The sequence below is a fragment of the Peromyscus eremicus genome, chromosome 3, assembly GCF_949786415.1.
Source record: "Peromyscus eremicus chromosome 3, PerEre_H2_v1, whole genome shotgun sequence".
NCBI lineage: Eukaryota > Metazoa > Chordata > Mammalia > Rodentia > Cricetidae > Peromyscus > Peromyscus eremicus.
Genome location: NC_081418.1, coordinates 103,266,811 through 103,286,684, shown reverse-complemented (window position 1 = coordinate 103,286,684; position 19,874 = coordinate 103,266,811). Strand labels below are relative to the sequence as shown.

Genomic DNA, 19,874 nt, shown 5'->3' with positions numbered 1-19,874 from the left:
CTGTGGTAGGCTTCTTGCTACCTGTTCTTATATCTTGAATTAATCCATTTCTATAAATCTATACCTTGCCATGTGGCTCGTGGCTTACCGGCATCTTCACATGCTGCTTGTCATGGCGGTGGCTGGCACTGTCTCTCTCTGCCTTCCACTTCCCAGAATTATTTCAATTCTCCTCTCTGTTAGTCCCACCTATACTTCCTGCCTAGCCACTGGCCAATCAGTGTTTTATTTATTGACCAATCAGAGCAATTTGACATACAGACCATCCCACAGCAGTAGAGTATGCTGAGGCTCAATGGTAAAGGGCTCATTTATCATTCCCAAGGCCCCGAGTCCCATTCCCAGGAACATACACTAGAAAAAGTAAAAGAAGAGAAGATAAAGGGAGGGAAGGGGTACCCAAGAAAATCAAGACGAGACACTTGCTACATGGATGTGTTCCACCATGGTTTGCATTGTTTTGAGTGTGATCCCTGAGTTCATGGGCTGGAAACTTTGTCCTCAGTGTAGTGATATTAAGAGGTAGTGGGCACTTTCTGAGGTGGCAGCTTAGTGTAAGGTGACTAGGGTAACAAGGCCACCATTCTTGGAAGGAATCAATGTTGTTCTTAAAAGAGGGGTTGATGTAAAAGAACAATTCTGGCCCCCGAATCACTCAGGCTCCACTGTAATCTCTCCCACACTCATGTATTCCCATGATGTCATTCTCTATGACGAGACACATCCAAGTGGGCATCATTGAAGTAAAAAAGAAGCCAGAATCAGACTCTTGGACTTCCAAACTGTGAGCTAAATAAATCTTCCCTTTATAAAGTGTCAGCCTCGGGTATTTTGTTATAGCAACCGAAGATAGACACAGTCACAATCAGCTAGAGAGCAGCAGAGCTGAGAATTCCATTCTACATAAGGTCCCTCTTCAGAGACCTTATACTGACATAAGCAGACACACACTCACCATCACTATAGTTGTTACTGTGTTCTGCCATCTCTAAGAAAGAAGAAAGAGGATGTCAGAACAGGAACAGCGTCCTCATTTCCCCTCCTCTCTTTGGATGACAACTGTATATTAACTCTTGATGAACAGCTGGAAGATTCTCCTCACTGTGCTTTGGTGTTTTTTGTTTGTTGGCTTGTTTTTGTTTTGTTTTGTTTTTGTCTTTTTTCCAGACAGAGTTTCTCTGTGTAGCCCTGGCTGTCATGAAACTCACTCTGTAGAGTAGGCTGACCTCAAACTCAGAGATCTACCTGCCACTTACCTCCTGAGTGCTGGGATTAAAGGTGTGTACCACCACCTCCTGGCTTTTGGTGTTCTTTTGCTGTGCAGAGGCTTTTCAATTTAACATGCTCTCATGCATCAAGTCTTGCCATTATTTCCTGAGCTATCAGATACCAATTTGGAAAGTCCATGCTTGTGCTTAAATATCAAAGGGTTTCCCCAATGCTCTTCCCTATCAGGGCCAAGGTTTCTCCTGCTACCAGAAAGTTCTTTGGCCCATTTGGGGTTGGTTTTTGCACAGGGTGAGAGATAGGAATCTAGTTTTGGTCTTCTACATGAGGACATCAAGTTTTCCCAGATTAAAGCCTCTGCATTTTGCAAGTTGTGTGATCTTTAATAGTTGTTGTTGTTTTGTTGTTGTTATTGCTGTTGTCTTTTTAAAAACATAGTGATGATGATGATGATGATGATGATGATGATGATGATGATAATTATTGTTTTAGGGCTACTATTGCTGTGATGAAACATGACCAAAGAAACTTTGAGAGGAAAGGGTTTATTTGGCTTAAACTTTTACAGCACTGTTCATCACTGAAGGAAGTCAGGATAGGAACATAAACAGGACAGGAACCTGGAGCTGATGCAGAAAACATGAAGGAGTGTTGCTTACTGGCTTGATTCCATGGCTTTACTCAGCCTGCTTTCTTATAAACCCAGGACTACCAGCCCAGGAGGGAACCATTCACCATGGCTTGGGCCCTCCCCCATCAGTCACTAATTAAGAAAATGCTTTACAGTTGGATCTTATGGAGGTATTTTCTCAATTGAGGGTCCCTCCTTTCAGATGACTCCAGCTTGTGTCAAGTTGACATAAAACTGGCCAGGACAATTATGTAAATGGTTTGTGGGAGGAGTTTTGTAGCAGTTTCCTAGAAGATTAAAACATTCCATTACTAGAGGGGAGCTCCTAAAGACAAAAAAAGAAACAACTCAAAACAGATTCAGGAAGTCCCTGAAGCTGACCAAATTAACTAGGCTCTTTCTTCCCCAAGTAAAGAGTTAAGTCTTCTAAGAGTCACTCTCAGACAAGTTAAGCTGCAAAAAAGACTTAGGCAAGCTGATCTGCCTGGAAGAGGTTCAAACCAACTGAGGCACCTGGAAAGGACTCTCTCCAACAATGTTGAGCTGCCTGCAGGCTGTGCAGTGTGCTCTAGGTTCTCAGCTTTTGTGAGCTGTCACCCATGCTGGGGTGGGCCTTAGTGATACAGCTGTCTTTGACTCATTTCTGCTCTGGTAAGTAACCTCTCACCATATTCCTGTAAGCAATCCCAATAAAACTCATTGGTTCACCAAGTTGGACTTCAGTGACATCCGTGCTTTGGTCTGTTGTGGGCTCCCTGTCTGGGTATGTGTTACATTTCCTCAGTAAAAGTCTGTCACACAACAGGTGTGCACACATCATGGCATGCACATGGAGGTCAGAGGACAACAGTATGGATTCAGTTCTCTCCTTCCACCTTTACATAGGTTCGGGGGATAGAACTCCCGTCCTTAGGCATGCTGAGCAATCTCATAGGCTTCCTGTTTTGCTCCTTTGTTTCTTGTTTCTTTTTCCTTTTGGAGGGTTTGGGTGTGTGTTGTTACTGTTTATCTGAGACCTGCTCCAGGAATCTGATTTCACTCAGTTGAGGGGGAAGGATCCAGACATAATGTGTTTGTATTATCTTATTTAATTATCACAACCAAAATGCCCTTTCAGTTCCCCTTTTCTTTAAAATCATGAAACCAAGACCTAAGGAGGCATCTCATTTTCTTAAAGCCACATACATCTACAGTGGCACCAGGATGTGTGTTCAGATTTCACTGGCTTCTCCAAAGTGTTAATTATTCTTGGCTACCTAAAAGAGCAGCCCCACCTCTGCTACACCATCCCCAGTGCCTCTCGGGAGCTGTTGGGGAGAAGACACCGTACCTGGCTATAAATGGGTGATAAATGGGCCATGTCATGCCAGACATGGGCAGAAGGTAGAGGAGTGCTGGGTCTGGCATGAAGTGAACTGTACATGATGATCAACGTCTGTTAACTTGCTTTACAGGTCACTGTAGCTCTTCGACCGTCTCCAGTCCTCACTGGCCCATTCACATGAAAGCTACAGCTTTCAGTTCTTCTAGTTCTGCTGAGTCCCTTCTAGGTTCTCTCTGGAAGGTACTAATCTTTTCATCCTTCAATCTGATTTAACCTCTAACACTGGAAATGGTGGCTTTAAAGTATGTTTTCCAATTCTAATACCTGAACTATTCACGAGTCCACTAAAATAACTCTGTCTATTGACAGGGTATTTCTATGTAGCCTTGAACACTGAATGCCAGGAATATAGGCACTTGCCACCTTGGCTGTAAGTAGAGGCCAGTGGACTCCATTTTGTCCCTAGGTTCCCAGTGTTTTGTACAACTCTGGATAAATGACATGAGACACTGGAGTGCACTTACAGGGAATTTTGGTTACCTCAGGAGTGAGATTTCCTGCTGCACCGGTGAGGATGAGGCTTGTCACTCAGGCTTCTCAGGGACAGAAGTCTAGTCTTGGCCTTGCTTCGGCCTCAGCAGCCTTCATCTGCCTGGGACTGCATCACTTCCAGGCTCCAGGCCTCTTCCTCTACTTTGTCATTTTGCTTCCTTTTAAATTTACTTGTAGACGCCTCTCACAGCTCAAATCCTGAAGCTGAGAAATCCTGGAAACTGAGGCACAGGGAACAACACTACATGGAAAGCAGGTGCTCCATGTGAGGGCTGAGCCAGGCAGAGGCTGCCTGTTAACACTGTAGGGAGAGATCCTCAGAGCCATGGGAAGTCACCGGAGAACCAGGAGTCTCTACCCCAGAGCAGACTCATCAAAAAGTGTGAAGTGGGTCGGGACTGATATCATCCGAGTTCAAAATGAGCAGTCAGGTTGTTTACATTATAAGGCCAACTGATCTCTCCTGCAGATGTGGCAAGGGAGCTCATATAAAGTTTGTGCCCAGCCCTCCCCTGATGGCTGTTATCCAGGACACAGGGAGTAAGATCAAAGGCTGGGAAGATGCTCCACTGGGATGTCATGTTTCCAGGTTCCCCAGCAGGAACTTGTCACCTTTTACAGACACTAAAATTACATGCCACAGAAATACATTAAAAACTCCCCTCGTCTAAGCCTGTGCAGGATCTCCTCAGACAGAGTCCTCCCCTGCCACGTCCATCTGGGTAAGTGCTCTGCACCCAAGTGTAGCATCAGAAGGTGGTCGGGTCCCAGGCAGGCTGTGGGAGGAGGAGCAGTGGGGCTCAGGGAGGTTTTCAGCATCTGCAGAGGAGATGCTGAGCTCTGACAGTCCTTCGGCACAGGTACTGTGTGCTGTACGGCAAAGAGGATGTTTTCTTCTTAACATATTCAGTTCCTTAATTTAAAGACTTTCAAAATTGATTTAGAATTCACATTTATTCCTATGAACTAAATAACTCACAATGGAATAGTTGGATAAGTTGCCAAGTTACAAACATTTTACTGATTTACCTATTCCTAAGACAAACTATCAGAGAATTGAAAGGTGGGAATACTCATTTTAATTAAATGGCCTCAGTTATGCAATTATCACTTTGGCACATGCAGCAGAACTATTTTAGTGTAAGATCTTCTGAGTTTGAGTTATCAAAGCTTTAAAAATCTCTGTAAGGAATGGAGGCTGCAGACTCTAAACCACATCCCACAGAGGGCCACCTCACAGGACTGCAAAATGCTGGCTAGTGTTTGCTCATGGTCACTATTCATTCCAATTCAATCTCAGAAATCACGAATTTGTGGTGTTGGTCCTTAGCCTCTGCCAGCCTGGTAGGAACTGTCACTAGTGGCCATGGTGATGAGGTTGCCAGGACAATAATTATTAAATTACAGTGGACACAGTGACAGGTTCCCTTCCTGACACATTGAGACCCAGGAATAGGAGTTTCTGGGAAGAGTGGTTGGGTGTTTTACCTTTTCTCTACGTTCTCCCCATGCACTGTATATAATTTTTTGTAATGGAGAAACCTGAATCTCATTTTCTTTTGGTAAATTTTTGAACAACTGAACCCCATCCTGTTCTGCTGTGTCTACCTGGTTTTTGGGTTTCTCCCAAACCTCATCTTTTCATGAATTTATGTGAAGAGACGGGCAGGATCCAACTCCCTTCTCTTGTCCCTGAGGTGATGATCACTCTGTCAGGGAGGTCACAGCCCCTTAGCAGCAAAGCTGAGCCTCTCAGGTGATGAGGGAAGCAGGTTGTGCTGCAGCACTGTGCAGGGTCCAGTGTTGGTGGCTGGAGTCTGTACCATGCTGCTCCTCTGGAGCATCCGCTCCTGTCATTTCTGGAGGTTGATTTGAAAACACTGGGTGACATTCTTGCTGCCAGTCTGAGCCCAGAGACACAGCTTCAAAGGTTTGAAAAATTAAAAATACAATTCTCACACAGTTTTTCAGACACAACTGCCATTCCTTAGCCCACAGGCTGTTTGTGATTTGCCCACCACATTCCCACAGTTCATTTATTTCTGGCATCTCTGGAAACAGTGCTGTCATATACTTGGTCATGTTTTTTCCCTCCCTGGTGTGCCAGCCATTTCTACCCAGTGTCTTCCTAGTTTTAAAATTAGGGTTTTGCCAAAGGTAAACATCCTGACTGAGTAACCTCATCCTCAATCACTTGCATGGAGCAGGACCAGTGTCGCCTACCAAACCTCTCTTTGCTGAGCCTGTGGTTGTGGGTTGTCCATGGTTTGGGTAAGTGTAGGGTGACACAAAGTCTAAGGTCATGACTTCCTTGATTCAGACAGACAGGGGGTTTCAGTTTCTCTGTCCTGAGCAGCCGCAGTCTTCACAATCAGCTTGAACTGAGGAATGCTTCGACTCCTTTGTCATTTCTTGCTCCGTGCATGTTTTCTTTTCCTAATCTTCCAAATGTCTTCCCTTCCTCTTCTCCAATACAGTCTCTTCTAATGAGAGCTATTCCAGAATCTGTGACCCTTTCCTGGTGCTATGTACAGAATTTCATGTATCTGGAAAGCAGCCTGTTTAGTTACATTGTGTAAAATTCATCACAGTGCATGATACAACAGGCTTTCCCAGGCTATCCCAGGCTGTCACATTTCACTCTCCCCTGCCCTCTCTGTTAGACGAGTGTCCTTTAAACCATTCTGCAGATCTGAGAGTGTCTTGTCTCCTGGTCTCTTAACCATGCTCATCTAGGAAGGTGTGAGCTTTGAGGTTCAGCTGGGAGGGAACAAACTAGAGGATTCCTTGTGGCTTGTACTTAAGAAGGGTTTACTCTCAACAGAACATTTTCTATAGAAATTATACAACCGTCTAGATTCTATGTGTCTTACTGATTCTTATATTAAATTTAGATATATTTGTATGGTGCATGTAATTTGGGGGTAGTGAGATGACTACAGAAATGCTGTCTCTGTCTCTTCTGGCAAGCTGAGATTCATGATGACAAGCAGTCACTGTAAATTTTCTCTTTTGCGACTATGGAATGACACTTTCAGAAAATCAGGTTTTTCCAGTGGTTTCAAAGCAGGGATTTCTGAAGTCATGATGTTGAGAACATCACTTGGGGTTCATGGCCTCTGCACCTGCCTGTCTTTCCTAAGTGCTTTAATTTGCAGAGCTGCAGTTTCTGAAGGGATGCTGAAAACAGCCCATGCCCTGCTCTACGGAGCTGACACACACAGCCTGGGCAGTCTCACAATGTGATGTGTTCATAAAGACCTAGTTCCTTTTCTTTTCTTTTCTTTTTCTTTTCTTTTCTTTTCTTTTCTGGCTAGTTCAGTGAAATTAAGGAAAAAATGCACATTTCTAGAAACGACATGAGAGAACATATTTTAGAATTATTTTACTTCTTAGTTAGCCAGTGCTAATATGCATATGATGGAAACTACATTTTAAGCACTACAGGTGTGTGTTTTCTTCCATGAAGTAGGTGTATAAAACACGACCTGCTACTCAGTGGACACAGATCACAAAACGCCATTCAGAGCATGTTCTCCCAATGACATCTGTCCCTTAAAGCTTGGAGACAATGGAGCTCTCTTACTCTCTCCTTTGGTTACCTGGGTTATCAACACACAACTCAAGTGCTTGAGTTGTTCAAAGTGGAGAAAACTGCCATTTTACCTGATCACTGGAAAATGTCACACTGCCTCTTCCTCTTCATCCCCTCCCTCCTTACTGTGTTCTCATCCTTGTGACTGGGATTTGGAAAAAAAAAAACAACCCATAAACTTTATAAAGAACTTCACAATTCAATGGGAATAATTAAGCACAACTTATTTAATCAACAATCTGCTGCTATCTGGACTACATGGTCCATACGCTTATACAGGATTAACCCTTTCTAACAATGCTATAGAATTTTTATTTCAGAAAATTTGCTTTGTTAAATGTTTTCACCAACTATCTGCCTCAGGTCTAAATCCTTAAATAGTACCCTGTACTTGTGAACTTTATCCCATTTGTCTCTCCACAATACCTTCCATTATAATGTCACATGACCCAAATAAGTATAAAACAATTTCACCAAGCTGGGCAGTGGTGGCACACACCTTTAATTCCAGCACTTGGGAGGCAGAGACAGATGGATCTCTGTGAGTTTGAAACCAGCCTGGCCTACAGAGTGAGTTCCAGGACAGGCTCCAAAGCTACAGAGAAACCCTGTCTCAAAAAACAAACAAAAAACAAGAACAAAAACAAAAAACCCAAACAATTTTACCTTATACCCAGTGATAATTTTTTTTACTATGTAAATGGAATTTCTTTACAATATTACATGTCCTGTATACAAGGTGTCTAACTAAAGAAAAATGTGAAATTCAACAATACATACACTACATTCCCTATCCTAGTTCCTGTTCTATTGGTGTAAAGAGACACCATTGCCAAGGCAACTTATAAAAGAAAGCATTAAATTCAAGGCTTGCTTACAGTTTCAGAGGGTGAGTCCATAACCACTATGGCAGGCAGTGTGGAGGCAGGCAAGCAGGCATGGTGCTGGAGCAGTAGCTGAGAGTTTACATCTGATCCACAGACAGGAGGCAGAGGAGGGGAGGGAAGGGGAGAGGAGAGGAGAGGAGAGGAGAGAGAGGGCCTGGTATGGGCTTTTGAAATCTCAAAGCCCACCCTTAGTGGCACACTTTCTTCTACAAGGCCACACTCCTTAATCCTTCCAAAACAGTTTTACCAACTGAAACCAAGCATTCACATACATGAGCCTAAGGGGGCCATTCTCATTCAAAGGACCACATTTCCTAAAATAAATCTGGGGCTGGCATATCAGAGTCTGAAGTATCAATGCTCAATTAGGGAGAGATGGAACCTTAGACTCCTATGGAGCACACCATTTTCCTTTAACTAGTTCCGTAAAATGGGATAGGATAGCCATGAGTCTGCTATAACTGTAGTTCCATTTACCCTCTGACTTCACATGCTGAAGAAGGACGTGGAACATGCTCCTGCTGACATTTGCCCACTTTGCTCTTCTCGTGGAGGAGGCTCTGGAATGAGATTAGAAACAGGGAAGATGCAGTTACAGAGCAGAGCTCAGTGACTGAATTGTCCATCAGAGTCTCTAGAAAGGACTCCACTCCAATGTGCTACTGTTGTGTAATTTATCATTTCTCTTCTGTTTCAGGCAGGGATGGAGCTGAACAGCCACTGTGAGCTACCTTAACTCTCCCTGAGCACAAACATACGCTCTGCATGGGAAAACCAGCAGCTGAAACACTGAAAGAAACCGTTATGTGCTGGAACACTGTCATGTTTTGTGTGTATAAAGCATGTTCTTGCACAACTAGTGTCTCCACTATTGACTAGTGACTGTCCATATATTCCAGAGGAGTTGACTGGAGCTCAGCCTCCAGTGTTCAAGGTCACACTTAGAAGAAACTGGATCATGGGTGGAATGTGAAATGTTTGGATTCATAGTTCACAATTCCCAACATTTAATATAGAAATGTATTAAGAAATTCAGTTTCACAATAAATAGAGTAAAAGCAGCCCTGAACAGGATAAGTGCATGCCCGATGCATGTGACCTCTTTTAGTGCAAAGGGCTGGTTTCTTCTATTACACAATCATCCTCATTCAAACTCACCCTAAATAGTAAAACTCTGTCTATAATGTACCTGTCAATCAAGAATTTGTGGATGAAAACCCAGTAAGAAGCTGCTCCTGCTCCAGTAAAACCCCAACAGGTGAAATACGAAAAGACATCATTTCTGAAGGAGACAGTTTTTAATGTTGAAGGAGCTCACACACTGATGCAGCCACCCTGGGACACAGGATCCAGCCTTGGCTCTGAAGACTAGGACAAGTGCTAGCATGAGGATGGTCTGTGGAGTGTGAGGTGGAACTGAGTCTTCAGTGGAATAAGTGTGTGTGGGCATCTGCGTGTTTCCCTGACACAGCAGAGCTGTCTGCAGTGGTTTGTGGGGTTGTGTCCATGATGAGTCATTGATCTACTTTCCTTCTCAGCCGCTGTTTGTTCCCATATAAGATGAATAAGAATCACGAACTCCACACTAATTCCCACTTAAGGAACACCTTTTTCTCTGAAATTGGCATTGGGATCTCAGCCAACAGCATCCTTCTTCTCTTCCACGTCCTCAAGTTCACTTCTGGGTACAGGTCCAAACCTACTGACCTGCCCATTGGTCTCTTGGCTCTAATCCACCTACTGATGCTACTGATCACAGCATTCATAGCTACAGATATTTTTATTTCTCGGAAGGGATGGGATGACATCACATGTAAATTCCTTATCTACTTGTACAGAATTTTTAGGGGTCTTTCCATTTGTACCACCAGCCTGTTGAGTGTCCTCCAGGCTATCATCCTCAGTCCCAGAAGCTCCTGTTTAGCAAAGTTCAAGCGTATATCTCCCTATCACATGTCATGTGCCCTTCTTTTCCTGAGTATCTTCTATATGTTCATTAGCAGTCACCTCTTAGTATCGATTATCGCCACACCCAATCTGACCTTGAATAACTTTATGTTTGTTACTCAATCCTGCTCTATTCTACCCATGAGTTACCTCATGCAAAGCACATTTTCCACACTGCTGGCCCTCAGGGAAGCCTTTCTTATTAGTCTTATGGTCCTCTCGACTTGCTACATGATGACCCTCCTGTGCAGGCACAAGAAGCAGTCCCAGCATCTTCACAGCACCAGCCTTTCTCCAAAAGCATCTCCTGAGGAAAGGGCCACCCGGACCATCCTGCTGCTCGTGAGCTTCTTTGTGGTGGTTTACTGTTTTGACTGCATTATCTCTTGCTCAAGAACTATGTTTCAGAATGATCCAACACCTTACAATATCCATTTCTTTGTGGTCCATATCTATGCCATGGTGAGTCCTTTTGTATTTATGAGCACTGAAAAACATATAGGTAACTTGTTGAGGTCTATGTGTGAGAAGGTGATAAATGTTTGAACATTCATTGATGGGTAAGTTCCTTTAAGAAGAACCAATGTACTGGCATTAGAAATGTCAATCATGGCATAGTGTCTATGTGCTTTGGTGTACATGAAAATATGAAGTTGTATTTTTTCCCTTAAAATTATTTAACCCATGTGGTGACAAACATGTGACAGAAAATTTAACCATATGCCCTTTGAGATATAAGGGATATATATATATATATATATATATATATATATATATATATATATATATATATATATCTCAATGAGTCTTTAAGGAGTCCTATGAGGTGGCTCTTAAACATCATGGCTTAGGATAGCCCATACTACTTTTAAGTATGTAACCACTTTTAACACTTTTTAATGCTTCAACTTCCTCTGTTTTATTTATTTTTTACAAATTAAATAAGAAAACCTTTTTTTAAATAAATAGTCATATGATCCAAAAGAAAAGGAATTACACACATAACTTTCAAAACAGAACTGTGTGCAATGAACCATACTGTTGTGGAATGTTATTTTAACTGGACAAAGATATGTTACATTTGTTTATGCTGCATTTGTTTAATTATGTAAAGATGTGTTGCATTTGTTTCACCTGGCCTGCCTAAGGCACCTAACTGGTCTAATAAAAGGCTGAACAGCCAATAGCTAGGCAGGAAAAGGATACGCTGGGCTGGCAGGGAGAGGGAATACATAGGAGGGAAAAAAACCTAAGCTCAAGAGGAAGAACAAGAGGAGAAGAAGAGAGGAGAGAATGAGGGGCATGCTTAGGTAAGAAGCCAGGCAGCCTCCAGCCAGCCAGACACAAGAAGCAGTGAAAGTAAGATATACAGAGGTAAGAAAGGTAAGAAGCCCTGAGGCAAAAGGTAGAGAAAGAGAAGTAGGTTAATTTAAGTTAAAAGAGCTATCCAGAAAGGAGCTAAGCTAAGGCCGAGCATTCAAAACTAACAAGATGTCTCCTTGTCATGATTTGGAAGACAGTTGGTGGCCCCAAAGAAAAAGCCTGGTACACCACACAGTGACTTGTTCAGCAATGCTAACAGTAACAGGATTTCAAATTCTCAGAGAGGGAAACAACTGTCTAGAGTTATCAGAACATATGACAAAACACAGCCTTTGCATGGTGTGGGATACTGTTCAAGTACAAGGCCATTCCAGCACAGGGTGCTGTAATTTGGGGCCCTGAAAAACAAGAAATAGTCACACCACACTGGTCAGCTCCCTTGACGTTCAATACTCCACCCCACGTGTCTTGTGAAACCCAATCTCCTCCCTCCTGTCTGCACTTTAAATGGCTTGTGTTAACTTCTGTTACTTGGGCAAACATTTCTGCTTATGAGGCAGTTTAGCAAACTCTATTACAGAAGCTTAATAAGCCAATCAAATATGTGTCACTGTAGATTGCTATGCAGGGGGAGATAGGAACACAGGGAGCATAAAAAGCTTCGTTTAAATTAACTTGGGGCTCAGCTTTGGACTGCTATCCAGTGGGAGTATTGTTTCCATAGAATAAATGCTTCCTGGCTTCAGCTTGGGTGTCTCAGCCCTTGGATGTTTTCTGCAAAAACGGAACACAGACAAACCATGATGTTGCTGTGCAAAGTAAGATAACACAGTGAGAGAAAAACAAGTATTATGTGGATTGCCTGAGAGAGGGTGGAACACAGTAGTGAGACTCAGAGAGACAAAATACAATCTAATTTTGGAGGTTCAAGAGAGAGCGCAAATGGAAAATTTTTTTGCTTGATGGACGTAATTTCAATTCAGGGGTTAACAAATGCAGATGTGTGTAGTTATAGGATATAATGATGTGTATGTGCTCACTAGCACTCAATTGTGTGACTAAAATGTTCAAATGATATCTTTGTATGTTTTGTGTGCTTCCTCATAATAAAAGACATATTATCTTCATGCAGCTAACACAGCATTCTCTCTAGTCCCCGTGAGGTTCACTGGATATAGGATTCACTGCAGTCAAGGTCCTGAGTACAGATATCCAGCATTCACATAACACTAGACAACAGGGCACTGGACATCTTCCATCCCAGAGTTCTTATGGCTGGAAAGGAGGGGATTCCCAGACTCTCCACTGCAGCTAGCCTGGCCCACACCATGGAGATGACAAGAGACCCAACCTTAAACCAAGTGGAAAGTCTGGACCAGCATAACAGGTGTAACATGAATTATTATTAAGAATTGGTCTTAATTAGGGTGTTTGGCCATCCCATCACCAGAGTAGGTCAGTTCAGGCTTTCTCTTGACCATTGCCAGCAGTCTGTTGTGGGGGTATCTTTGTGGATTTCTGTGGGCCTCTCTAGCACTTTGCTTCTTCCTATTCTCATGTGGTCTTCATTTACCATGGTCTCCTATTCCTTGTTCTCCCTCTCTGTTCTTGATCCAGCTGGGATCTCCCGCTTCCCCAAGCTCTTTTTCCCTCGACCCTCGCCCTTCATTACCCTGACTCATGTCCAGGCTGTTCATGTAGATCTCTTCCATTTCTCCGTCACTGGGTGATCCCCGTGTCTTTCTGGGGTCCTGTTTTCCAGGTAGCCTCCCTGGTGATGTGAGTAGCAGTCCAGTCATCCTTGTTCCACATCTAGTATCCTCCTATGAGTGAGTACATACCATGTTTGTCTTTCTGAGTCTGGATGCAGAGATCCATGGCTAGGCCCCGGGTGGAGCTCTGGGAGTCCAATTAGCGAGAAAGAGGAGGGTTTATATGAGCAAGAATTGTTGAGACCAAGGTTGGATAAAGCACAGGGACAAATAGCCAAACGAATGGAAACACATGAACTATGAACCAATGGCTGAGGGGTCCCCAACTGGATCAGGCCCTCTGGATGGGTGAGACAGTTGATTGGCTTGAACTGTTTGGGAGGCATCCAGGCAGTGGGACCGGGTCCTGTGCTCATTGCATGAGTTGGCTGTTTGAAACCTGGGGCCTATGCAGGGTCACTTGGCTCAGCCTGGGAGGAGGGGACTGGACCTGCCTGGACTGAGTCTACCAGGTTGATCTCAGTCTTTGGGGGAGGCTTTGCCCTGGAGGAGGTGGGAATGGGGGGGTGGGCTGGCGGGAAGGTGAGGGGGGCGGGAGGGGGGAGAACAAAGGAATCCATGGCTGATATGTAGAACTGAATTGTATTGCAAAATAAAAAAAAAAAGAATTGGTCTTAATAATAAAAACCCAGAGTCAGATATCACGGTAAATGCTGAAAGAGCAGAGAAGTAAAGGAGCCAGCCAGTTACCTCTTATCTCTATGAGAATCAGGCTGAAAAGGGGCTGAGCTCCTGTCTCCTCCCACCTTATATTATTGTCTCCATCTCCCTAGTGCTGGGATTAAAGGTGTGTGCCTCCATTGCCTGTCTCTGTTTCTCTTTTAGACTGGATCAATCTCATGTATCCCAGAGTGGCCTTGAACTCCTGATCTTCCTGCTTCCTCCTCCCAAGTGCTGGGATTAAAGGTGTGCGCCACCACTGCTTGGCCTCTATGGTTAACTAGTGGCTAGCTCTGCACTTTGAACTCCAGGTGTTTACCCCCAGAGACCACTAAGGAGTCAGTTTCTGATGCAAGCACACGAGGGTCTTTTTATTGTCGGGTTTGAACCTAGACCACTGCCTGGCAGATGGAGGGAAATGCAGTGGCAGTGGTGGGCTCAGAGGTAGGAGAGTCTTTAAAGGAAAAAAAACATAAGCTAGGAATTACATGCCTTGGCTTTTTGGGATTGAGTCAAAGGATATGGGGCAAGGTGATTTTTCAAACTATTGGTCTTTTGGCACAAAACCACATTTGAAACTATTGGGTTAGACTCTTGGCATGAAACCATAACCTGCTGACAGGATATCTGGATATACGTAAGGGCTGTAAACCGCCAACAGGATGTCTGCAGGAGCATCTGGATCTTGTTAAACTTTACTGCCCTGTTTCTTAATTGGCTGCTTCTAGGGTATCTGTTTGAGTTGTCATGGCACATTCCTGAGGTTCTTCCTGGAACTGAGTACAGCCCCTGGTCACCAAGTAGTCTAAGATGGTGGCCCTTCCCTAAGATGGAGTCCATAAAGTCAAGTCTAGGCCTTCATATTGCTTTATTTGTTAGAGCACAAACAAAATATTACCTACCACAAACAGGTTGAACTCTGATCTCTACACACCATGAGACATAGGTGTCTATATTCACAGACATGAACACACACACACACACACACACACACACACACACACACACACACATACACACACCAAAATATTCCCCCTAAAGTTAAAAAGGGACAAGAATATTGATAAGTTTTGAACTCCCAGTTGCTGGGAGATGGAGCACAGCTCAGAGCTGGCGTCACAGGCAGATGGAGCACAGCTCAGAGCTGAGGTGTCACAGGCAGTTGGAGCACAGCTCAGAGCTGGTGTTACAGGCTGATGGAGCACAGCTGAGGCTGACCCATGCCTGAGCTGGACTCCGTTCCCTGAGGAGCAGGAATGGCCAGCCTCATTCTCCCTGATGAGACAGGAAGAGGCCGTGCTTTGTCTGAGTGGAACACTGATATGCCCTGTGTTTCAGTCTCCTGTGCAGACATGGTGCACACACCTGCACCCAGGACTCAGGAGAGGGAGGCAGGAGCGTGTTTAGTTCAGGAGCAGCCTGGGCTACTCAGAGACCTTGTCGAGAAAAGCAGTCATTTCAGGGAGACCCTCAAATAGGTATTAGAATTAGAAAACAGTACTTTAACACAACTATTTTCAATGTTTGATATTAATACAGACATAATGAATGGAATGATTAGTAACTTCCAGAGAGAACTGCAAACCTAGGAGGAACTAAAAGGAAATAAGACTATACATTTACAGTTTAAAATTGCCTGTGGATGGGTCTGGGAGGATTGGAAACTCTAAAAGAAAGCGCCAGAGATCTTCTAATCAAGGTGGCAAGTGCCCATTGTCGGGAAGAGAGGATTAAATGGAAGCTTTTGGATGTGAAGTGAGAGTAAGTTGTTGAACAACCCTCTGAACACATGTAATCAGGAAGGGCTCATCCAGGAAGGAGGAAGCCCACAGCCTGTTGTTACTGGGAAAACAGGGTCACCACAGTCCAGCCTCATCCTGGACCCTGCACTTCTCTGCCTGTAGCAGATCAGACACCTCTGGCATGGTGTGGCATGTAGATCACCCATTTACATCTGGTACTCTGTCCCTATACAGTTCCTGGGAAACTCTGGAGATGGGGATCTGTAGGTGTGACTACTCTTTGGAGAAGCCAAAGAATTGCTCTTTGGAGAAGCTGGAGAGGTCTGAACACACATGCCAGCTCTACTATGACTTGCTGTGTGATTACAGGCAGGAGAGTCTACCTCTCCAGGTCTTCATTTTCCTAAGTGTGTGTGTGTGACAGAGCTATAGGCTTGTGTGTGCTCGTGTGCCTGGGGACTCCCTCTTGTGTGCATGTGGAGGCCAGAGGTCATCTTAGGTGTCATCTATTTCTCTCCACCTCATTTGTTGAGACACGGTCTCTAACTGAACCTGAGAGTCATTGTTTTAACTAGTCTGGTGGGGCAGTGAGGTCCCCTTCTTGGTGCTTGGATTACAAACATGTGCATACATGCCCAATCTTTACTTGTGTGTTGGGGATCTGATCTCTGAACCTCATGCATGTATAATAATTATTTTATCCAGTGAGCCATTTCCCAACTTGATCCCTGATGTTAATACATGCTCCATGGGGAAGAAGTGTAGGCATCCCAGGAAGAGGGTTGCCTATCACACAGTGTAGGGAAAGCACCCTTGGAACCATGGGAAGTCATGGGAGGCCCAAGAGTCCTCATCCCAGATTAGAGGCATCAAAATTGGTTTGAATTAAGTCTAAGGAGAAAAGTTATAAAACTTAGGGTTGTCTATATGACAAACTTTTTGATCCCTCCCTCAGCAAGGGAGCTCAGATAAAGTTTGTGCCCAGCCCTCCCCTGATGGCTGTTATCCAGGACACAGGGAGTAAGATCAAAGGCTGGGAAGATGCTCCACTGGGATGTCATGTCTCCAGGTTCCCCAGTGGGAACTTGTCACCTTGCACAGACACTAAAATTACATGCCACAGAAATACATTAAAAACTCCCCTCGTCTAAGCCTGTGCAGGATCTCCTCAGACAGAGTCCTCCCCTGCCACGTCCATCTGGGTAAGTGCTCTGCACCCAAGTGCAGAATCAGAAGGTGGTCAGGTCCCAGGCAGGCTGTGGGAGGAGGAGCAGTGGGGCTCAGGGAGGTTTTCAGCATCTGCAGAGGAGACGCTGAGCTCTGACAGCCCCTTGGCACGGGGACTGTGTGCTGCACGGCAAAGAGGGTGTTTTCTTCTTAGGATATTTCCTAAGTTAATTTTTCATCGGAGACATCAATGTTTTATATTTACATGTTTGTCTGAATTAAATGACTCATTATATCCAATGTTCCTCATATACAGTATATTTTATTGATTTAAACTTACATATTGTTATAAAAGTATTTATAACATGACTCCTATATTTTGAGTGATTAAAAAGGATTCTAGGGTGTCTGTAAGGAAATGTCCTTCCTTGTGTCAACATTGTCTAGTAGAGGACAATGTCACATTACTTGGAGGTCCCCACCAGTATTTTCTCCTGAAGTCATTTTCTTCTGATTCAGTTTCAGAAATCATACATCAATGCTCTTGGCTCACTGTATGTGCACTACACAGTAAGACATGTCCTTGGAGGGGATCTCAGTGGCTGCAACACTCAATATTAACTGTACCATGAACACAGTAGTAGTTTTCCCTCTTGGGTGTAGTAAAGAGCCAGGATTCAAATTCCAAGAGCTTGAGAGGAACGACATCTGTGTCCGTTAATCTGTCCTGTGTTCAAGTCACTGAGAAAGTATCCCTTCCAAACACCCTGACAGTGGAGTGCTGGATTCTCAATTTGTTTAGAATAGAATGCAAAATGTTAGTCAAGCCTCGTACTGTCCTGCTCTGTGCTTAGCGTTCAGATTTTCTCAGTCTGGGTCTTTTCATAAATCATCAGAACAGACAAACACGAGCACCATCTTTCTTACAGCTAACACACAGAGACTAAGAAGAGAAGGGAGAGAGCCGTGCAGCAGACAGCTGGTCTTGGCCGTTGTTTCCTCCTGAGCTGAAGACCAGCGGGGGTCTGCTGCAGGCTGTGGATCTCTGGGCAGACAGTGGGGTCAGAGAGGAGGATTCTCTGCAGCTTCCTGCTACTGTGTTTCAAAAGAGCACTTTCCTCTCCTGCTGTTTCACGGTGTAGTAAAAATATTAGTCAATGTAGATGTAATTCTGAACCGTCTTATTAAATAAGAAACACAGAGCCAAATAAGGAGTTAAAAGCCCAAGAGGTCAGAGCACTAGTGAATAGCCTTTAGCTTACCAGCTGCTGCCGTCCTTCCCCTGAGAAAGAGACCTACTTCCTATGTGTCCGTCTTTTTTAAAAAAAATTTATTTTATAATTTAATTTAATTTTACATATCAGCCATGGATTCCCTTGTTCTCCCCCCTCCCGCACCCCCACCACCTTCCCCTCAGCCCACCCCCATTCCCTTCTCCTCCAGGGCAAAGACTCCCTTGGGGATTGAGTTCAACCTGGTAGATTTAGTCCAGGCAGGTCTATTCCCCTCCTCCCAGGCTGAGCCAAGTGTCCCTGTATAAGCCCCAGGTTCCAAACAGCCAGCTCATGCACTGAGGACAGGTCCCGGTCCCACTGCCTGGATGCCTCCCAAACAGATCAAGCTAATCAACTGTCTCACTTATCCAGAGGGCCTGATCCAGTTGGGGACTCCTCAGCTATTGGTTCATAGCTCATGTGTTTCCATTCGTTTGGCTATTTGTCCCTGTGCTTTTTCCAATCTTGGTCTCAACAATTCTCGCTCATACAGTGTCTGTCTTTTTATTGACTTTCTGTTCTGCCTTCTCATTGGTTGTAAATCCAACCACATGACTTCTTCGTCACTGCCTGTCTATGCAGACCTCCATGTCTCAATGGTTGGTACTTGGATTAAAGGCATGTATCACCAAGCTGGCTATATGCTTGAACACACAGACTCTGCCTGCCATGTGATCAGATTAAGGGCATGTGCTACCACTGCCAGACTTCTGCTAAATGGCTTGCTATTATCTCTGACCCCCAGGCAACTTTATTTATTAACATACAAATAAAATCACATTTCAGCACAAATAAAATATCACCATAAGTCAATATCCTGGCTGCAAGTCTGAACCCAGAGAAATAACCATACTCATTTCAGTGAAAAGATGACAGGGATTAATTCCCAGGATATTTTTCAAGAGTAGCAGCCATTTCCTAGCCCAGATATTCGCTAGGCATTTGCTATGGCATTCCTGTAGTTCCTGTACTTTATGGCCTCTCTGGACATAGAACTGATATCTGCTTGGTGATGGCCTTCCTTCCCTGACACACCAACCATCTCCCTAGAGTCTCCCTAGTTTTCCAGATAGAATTAGGCAAAAACAAAACAAAACAAAACAAAAAACCCCACAAAAAAAACCCACAAAAAAACAGTACACACTGCTCAGTTCCACCCCACCCAATCCCACTTGCAGATGGAAGAGCCAGTTCCCCCTTCCAAAGCCGTCTGTCCATTTTACATGAACTCACAGAGGGGATGAGAGTGTTGACAACATGGTAAAGGGGAGCTGTGTGAGGATGACAGATACAAGTCCACTGTTTTGTGAATGTAAGAGTGGACAGGTACCATTTAGTCTTGACATGACCATGCTCTTTACCCATCCTCTCAACACCAGGAGATGGGCAGGCTGATTCCATGTTGGGGAGGAAACAGATGTGTCCTTCCGACCTGCTTCTCCCTGGATCAGTGCACCTACTGGGTCATAGGCACCCCATCCTGCAGTGACATCTGCTGAGGGATTTTCTCCTCCCATTCCACTCTACTTCCAACCAGTTCACAAGTTTGAGTCACTGTCCTGAGCACTGGTCACTTGTTTGAAGCCATTTGGTGATGTCAGGCCCTGTCAGGCTCTCCCCGAGTGCAGGAGCTTCAGGATGACACTGTGTCTGCAGTCAAGGCTTTTTGAACTCTGCAGTGCTGGGCAAGCTAAGCCTCTCATCTTTCAGGGGACATCCCTACAGCTGCCTCTAACAGGAGAAACAGTCGCTTCTCCTTTCTCGAGTATTCCG

The 19,874-nt window shown here is 44.3% G+C and overlaps 1 protein-coding gene across 1 annotated transcript; it reads left to right on the top strand.

Moving 5' to 3' along the window:
* Positions 1–9,767: 9,767 nt before the first annotated feature.
* Positions 9,768–10,709, top strand: LOC131906004 (vomeronasal type-1 receptor 94-like). Its single transcript, XM_059256798.1, has one exon. The coding sequence runs from the start codon at positions 9,777–9,779 to the stop codon at positions 10,707–10,709; it is 933 nt and encodes a 310-aa protein (XP_059112781.1). The 5' UTR covers positions 9,768–9,776.
* Positions 10,710–19,874: the final 9,165 nt, after the last annotated feature.

What these genes read in the sequence shown, in the direction of transcription:
- LOC131906004 (XM_059256798.1), top strand. Translation starts at nt 9,777, where the DNA reads ATGAATAAGAATCACGAACTCCACACTAATTCCCACTTAAGGAACACC.